This window comes from Carassius carassius, chromosome 35, assembly GCF_963082965.1.
Source record: "Carassius carassius chromosome 35, fCarCar2.1, whole genome shotgun sequence".
In the NCBI taxonomy this organism is placed as follows: domain Eukaryota; kingdom Metazoa; phylum Chordata; class Actinopteri; order Cypriniformes; family Cyprinidae; genus Carassius; species Carassius carassius.
In genome coordinates, this window is record NC_081789.1 from 19,325,845 (window position 1) to 19,332,942 (window position 7,098).

General features: G+C 41.4%; 1 protein-coding gene across 1 annotated transcript; it reads left to right on the top strand.

The window, feature by feature from the left end:
- The first annotated feature begins 3,336 nt into the window (after positions 1-3,336).
- LOC132116156 (APC membrane recruitment protein 2) lies at positions 3,337-6,853 on the top strand. The gene has a single exon (XM_059524783.1). It carries the CDS (start codon positions 3,515-3,517, stop codon positions 5,483-5,485), a length of 1,971 nt encoding a protein of 656 aa, XP_059380766.1. The 5' UTR covers positions 3,337-3,514; the 3' UTR covers positions 5,486-6,853.
- Positions 6,854-7,098: the final 245 nt, after the last annotated feature.

The following is a 7,098-nucleotide window of genomic DNA, read 5'->3' on the forward strand; positions in this document are numbered from 1 at the left end:
ACGACACGCATCAAGCACGCACAATAAAGAAGATCTTGATTCATTTTGATAAGCATTGGCACCAATCATCATGAAAATAAATTGATTTCAGTATTTAAAAAAGAAACCTGTTCTAAATTCCCAAACCTAGTGGTGACTAAAATATTTTAGTCTGTGCAATCCAGTCTAAAGTCTCAAAATCTAATTATGAGATAACAAGCATCAAAGCTTGATTTCAACCATTAATTTCACTATGATTTCAACCTCTGACATGGTCTTACTCAGTCAATATTTGAGATATCGAGGTTACATTTTCAAAGAATGTTCTTTATCTTATGAAGGATGATTTTATGTAGAAAACAGTAAATCACCAAAAAGAAATGACCCTGGTGTGCCTGTCTGACCCCTTTCTCATAATGATTAAGCTAATCACATAAAGACGCTGCTCCATCTATTCTATTAACACAAGGAACAGCTGTGGTTTCAAAAGATGATGAGGATACATATGACATGACAACAATGTTTGAACAATCTCTTTTTCAATTGCATGTTAATCTTGTCTGTGGGAAGGTTAAACACAGTTTGAGGCTAAATGGTTTAGCACTCTTTGTCTTCTATTTGATTGCCAACTGCATTATGTCCCAGTTCATTGGTCTTTGGCTTAAAACAGTACCATTATTGATGTCCCTGATCCAGTCCGGCCTTGACAAACTCCACAATAAGAGCTTTGAAGAATCTGCACATACTTTTGTCCTTTTCAGCTGAAGATAATGTGGGGGAAAGCAGCATTGTAAAATCTGGGCAACACACCCTTATCAGCAAACAGCCCAGCTCTATTCTGTCCAAATGTCCTAGTTTGTTTCTAAGGAGAGTTTTGTCCTTGGCAGCAACAGGATGTCACACTAGGGGTGGATGATGTAAGCACTGTCTTTATCCACCGAGGTAAATCCTAAAAACATGGATTGCAAACTGAAGTTGTTTGCAACTTTCCGTTTCTTCCTGTTGGTATCTCGACTTTACTCATGTGGTTCTGGTTAAATTTTCTCCATGTTCCCTCAGGCAGACAGACCTCCCATGGCCCAGAGAGAGAAGAACGAGTATACAAACCCAAACTGACCCAAAGAAACAACGGGTTGTGGTGGCACATTCCGTCCTGACAGAAATGGCAAACACAGGTGGGGAGTTCTGCTCCAGTGCAGCAGACCTGGAACCAAAGCTGAATCAGAGGCCAGGAAGACTCAACCTTGCTGAAACGACTGCATGGTAGCTTATCTTCACACATACACACACAGCACACTTCGGCCCCCCTGTACATTGTGTGAATGTAGACATTGTTTCATGCCAGTGAGATGGAAGAGGAAGCCTGTATACAGATGGGGTGGATGGGTGGGCACATCAGTTTCATGGGGATTTCTTCAGGCTGTCTTAAGGGATTCTTAAAACAACGGGAAGGGTTTCAAATAAATAAGGATACAGGTATTATTATTTAGCACTGATGTCTTTGTTTTAGAGTTGTTGTATGTAAATGTATAATTCTGATTTGTGCTCTAGGCCTGTGATTTGTAGACCTGGAAAAGTCTTAGAAATTATTAGAATCTTTAAGTCACATCATTTATTTTTTTAATAGAAAATAGAATATTTTAAGTAGCAAATTTGTTATCAATAGGAAGTACATTAAGTATCAATACCTAACAATAATTTTACATTTATTTGTTACATATACTAATAGAATTAAGAATTAAGTTAATAAATAACTTGATTACCACTGAATGACAATATATGAATTAACATTAACCTAGATTAATAAATGCTGGAAAAAATGTTTATTGTTGGTTCATGATTCTTGAATTAAGCGAATTAAGATAACATTTTGTTCAAGATACCATGAACTGAATTTAAAGTCTGCTTTATTGTCAATTCTGCTATGAAATTAAAAAGCTTATTTCATTGTTAGAATTTTTGTGTGTGGGGGTGCAATCTCCATAAAGTTATTTTGTTTTTAAATCCAGATGGGCTTGGCTCATGAATATTAATTAGATGATGTAAGGTTCACCCAGTAGTCCTAAATGAAAGATGAGGGCTAACCATAGTAGATTACCACTTGCTAATTGCATGTTTATGCTTTCTACTACAAAGCGACTGTCTGTTGAAGAGCTTTGATTCATTCTTATTTTCATGGTGGTTGAATTCTATGGGTTGAATCTATGGCACATAATGATTATTTCACAAAAAGTAGGGTAGACCTGTCTCTTCAGTTATAATTGTTGCACCACCCTCATCCATTATATATGAATGACTAGAAATACATTGGTCAGAAGGTGTGGGAACCCAATTTATTAGCGCTGCCAGAATATTTATAACATATAAAGCATATAATGTTTCTTACCAAATGTCACCCCTGATGTGTATATTCAAAACACTAAAAAAAGAAAAGCCAAAAGCTTTCAGTTGTTTGGCTACTATTGCACACAATTGGACTAACTAATTGGTGTTGTGTAACAGTGGAGGAGTGTGGTAACTGGCGTCCCCCTGGGCCCATATGCTGGAGGCAGATGGACTGCGTGTTATTAAGGGGTAAGTTGAATATGATCAACCACTCCAGATGGCCTGAAACAGGTGAGGACCACCAGCGTGAGCTGATCTAATCCCATTTAAATTTCATCAGCCATTTCTCTAAACTGTTTCAAGTGTGTGTTGTGAATGCATTCATTATAAGTGAGTGAAATGTTTATCTAAATCTGCCTCATGTCTTCATACTTGTAATTTATCTAATCAACAGTTTTTGCTTAAATCCTAAGTACAGGTGCTACACACAACTCGCATGTTTTCTTGAACCTTTTCATCTGAGGAGTATTTTCAGGGGCTTATTTTCATTTACACTGAGAGGTTTGTGCACATTCCTTTTATTTCCCCTAACACACTTGATTGTTGAGCATTTCTGGAAATATTCAAAACCATTGTAATTTTGTGTTATGGACAAATCCATAACACAACACTAATTCCATTATGCCCCTCATAGAAACATGAGTAAAGAATGCAAAAACTTTCTGTCAAGTATGTACACACACGCACACATATTTGTACACAGTTGCACTCACAAGCACATGAAGACGATCATGATGTCAAAAAGCAATACACTCGCATGTAGATGCATATCACACCTCTTCAGTGAGATAGAGAGAATAATTGAGGCAAGAAAGAGGAGAAGGATATGTGATGTTTGCAGTGTGGGGGATGAGGGTGTGTTTGTGTGTTTGTACGGAGGGGGTGAGCTGTGGGGGCGGAGAAAAAGTGCTGGTTCGCCTCCAGCACTGACGAAAGCTGCTTAACCCTCCCAGTTACCATAGAGACTGTCAGGCGCAGCCACCAGTGAGAGAGAAAGAGAGCGAGGCAAGCAGAACACAGACAAGCGAAGGCAGCGAATAGAAGTGGAGAGGGAGAGGAAAGGGAAAGAAGCCTTTAGAGACAGGATAAAATAAAGGGGAGAAGAAGAAAGAAAGAAAAACAAGAGAGTGCAGCAGAAATAGTGGCAGCGATGGAGGTTCAAAACGAATGCAGTGAACCGCCTCCATGTGATCCTCAGCCACCAGGAAAGCTAAACAAAGCTGCCTTCAAGCTGTTCAGCAAGCGTAAGTCCGGCAGCAGCATGCCAAGCATCTTCTCTGTCAAGAACAAAGGGGAGTCCACCGGTAAAGCCACTGGCAAGACGCTGGAGCTTGTTAGGAGCAAAACCCATGATGGCTTAATAACGGACGCTCCTTCAGAGCTTGACGGCCACCGGAAAGAGGAATCTGCCAGTAGCGATCAGCTCCACGCCGGCACACCAGATGGTGTGTCCGCTGCCCCCCTCCGCAGCTCCATCACCAAGTCTTTCAGCTTCTTCTCTTTACTGCGCCGGAGCAGCAGCCGTGCAGGAGATGGAACCACTACAGTGGGACGGCGAGGACGAGGACTTAAGGGGCTGTTTAGCAGCATGCGTTGGCGGCGGAAGCCCCAGGTTCAAGAGGACTCCTTAGAGGTGGCCAAGGAGGTGAAGGAAGGAGACCTAATACTTTCCTCTAGCTCTGGCAGCATGAAAATGGAGAAGGACATGACACTAACTCTTGAGCCCCTGCCGCAAGTGTGTGAGGAGACTCCTCTCCCAAGGGAAGCTGAGAAATGGAAGGGGACGTCTATGCAGGAATTACAGGGTGCTAATGAATTGGAGTGTGGTAACTTTGGTCCTCCTCTTTCACACCAACATATAATCACAGAGGAGTCTCCAGTTCCATCTCCTTCACAACTCCGAGCCCAGACAGAAGGACTCCAACATGATGAACACAGCAGTTCAATACACTTGTCCTCCATTCCAACCTGTGCTTTGACCCCACCAATGGAGCACAGCACAGCTGACCCACAATCCGAGCAATCTGTGGATCGCCTTTGTTCCATGTTCACCGATGTTACTTCACTAAAGAGTTTTGATTCTTTAACAGGCTGTGGTGACATCATTGCTGATCCAGAAGAGGATTCTGGGAATGGGGGAAGTGCCACGAGCAGTGGAACCGGTAGCAGTAGTGGGGGATGCATGGGTCACAGATTAAGCGGAGCCGGGACAAATTCAGAGAGATGCTCTCCTGCCAAGCCTCCACTTCGTCCTCAGGTCAGTAGTCTTACATCTATCCATGCTTTTTGCTACGTGCCAGCCCACCAAAGACCACGTGCACCCCCTAAAAAGCCACAAGGCAGTGGAGTTGTCGCCTACATGGGTGGAGGGGAGGAGATGGCTAGTCCAGAGGGTGTTAATGATGCTGACATGCAGGGTCTATGGCATATGCTGCCCCAGAAGGGTGAAGACTCCCCAGCCCCACGACGTACAGAGCCTGTCCTCCATCATGCACCAAATCGGCTTGAGAAGAGGACACCACAAGTAAAGGCACTTGGCCTCACTAAGATCCCTGTGAGCGGAGGTAGCAAGATGGGAAAACAGCAACCCTCACGTCCCTCACCTCCCCCTGTCGATAAAGAACTACAGGATGCCCCACCAAGTGATGAAGGCTACTGGGATTCTCCCACACCTGGCCCAGAAGATGAGGACAGTACCTTCCTACGTCGGGAAGGTTTGCTGAGGGATAGCTGCTCTGGAGATGCACTTTATGACCTCTACGATCCTGATAGCCCTAGCGCTGCTGGCTCAGACAATGATGTGAGTTCACCAACAAAATCTGCAAGTGATCTAAAAATGAACTTGCCTTCCCCGAAATGCTCGTCTTCTGCCACTTCCTCATTCCGTTCCATGAAAGGCAGCACCAGCCTACCTCGAGATTCCAAGATCCCTATTAGTGTGAGGCAAACACCACCTTCCCACTCTTCCAGCCAAGGCACACTGTCTTCCAATCTTAGCCCCACTTTAACCACACCTCCTAAAAAGACTAATGCTCCACCACGCACCCGAATCCCTGTCTCAAAGGTTCCTGTCCGTCGTCCCAACAACAAGAGCACCCCCACTTCACAAAGCAGGAAGTAGAGAGCTTGGAGGCCCATCAGATTTTTGACAATACAAATCTATCACAAGAGCTTTAGGCCAAAACTTTATTTTTAAAAAATAAAGCAATCAACTTACACTTCTTTGATTTCACCCATCTACTGAGGACTATATCTTTACTGTGTTTTTATATCTTCAAAATACATTTTTGCATATTACACCCTAATGTAATTAAGAGTTTTGTAGAATGCACTGCAATATGTAACACATGACATTCATAATAATGTTTTCTTGAGGTTTTTTTTTAAACCAGCCTTTCACAGAGAAATAATAAGGTGAGAATGCTGAACCTAAGAAGAATGTTTAATATCACAAAGCTTCTAATTCCCTTCCATTGGATAAGTGAAATGCTAATTTCTTGCTCTGTCGTCCCACAAGCACTGTGTAAAACGCAGCTGCAGTCTTTTATCTCTCCAGTATTTTACTATTTTAACTGTGAGAGACTAAATCAAGCACTTCAGACACTCCTAAATAAAGCTGCATTGAGTCTTGTACATTTAAACTGGATCAGGGAACAGCCTTTTGTTCAAGACACACTTTCGTATCACACAACATGACTTCCTATTGATATTGATGAAAAGTTAGACATTCTTTTTACTGAATCTTCAATTTTCTTACTCTTTTATATTGGAAAAGGACCTCCCTATGACCTCACTGTGGATATTTGTGCACTGCTTGTTTTGTCTTTTGGAAAACACGACTGTGATTATCCTCCTTTTTCACAGTGATTTATACTACTCTCTCTAACCTGGACATACTGAGCTGGATATTTTTGAATGTAGCATGACATCAGTCTACACAAAGGTCTGTTTAATTTGCCTGCTTACTGCTCAATGAATAAAGGAGAGAGAGATATGGAGAAGCCCATATGTATCATGAATTATCTGTCTTCCGTTATCTGACAATTCTTCTGGACATGTTATAATCCTATGCCTCTAAGACGTGGACTGGGCTTCCATAGTAAAAGTTTTCAAGTGAGCAATTGCTACAAAAATTGTCTTCTTAATCAGTATTTTTGGTGAGTTTTCTAATATAAAAATACCAAAATAACCCTAAAGCAACATAAATTGGCATGACATTTTTTTAAATTGACAAATTATTTTTTACAAGAAAAATAGTGATTAAGAAATAGATTTTATGCAGTATTTGGCTTGGTCCACCAGTCAGTAATAAAGTTTTTACTCTGTTTTTCTTAACTACTAAGACATTTTGTTTGTAAACTGTAAAACACTTTTCTCTTCAGAAGGCCCATGACATGCCTTCTTTCTTTTATACAAATCCTTTCTTTAAATTGTTCTTTATTTAATAAATAAAACAACTCTCTGTGTACATCCAGGAAGTTAAAATCTATTCAAGTGTGAATGCCTGCATAATTTTTGCATACACAAAACGGCCATGTGGGCAGCTTAGATGTTAGCTTTTTTAATCGCAGAGATGTAAAGAGCATCACAGTTGTCTTTTTTGCAGCCAGTCACAGTTTGCTGGGATTTAAATCCCACCCATTAGGAAGGAAGAAGAAAGCTGCTCTGGGTTCATCTGTCGGCATGAATCCGGTTGACAAAGGGAGGTGTTTACTGTGGGTTATGGGGGAGAAT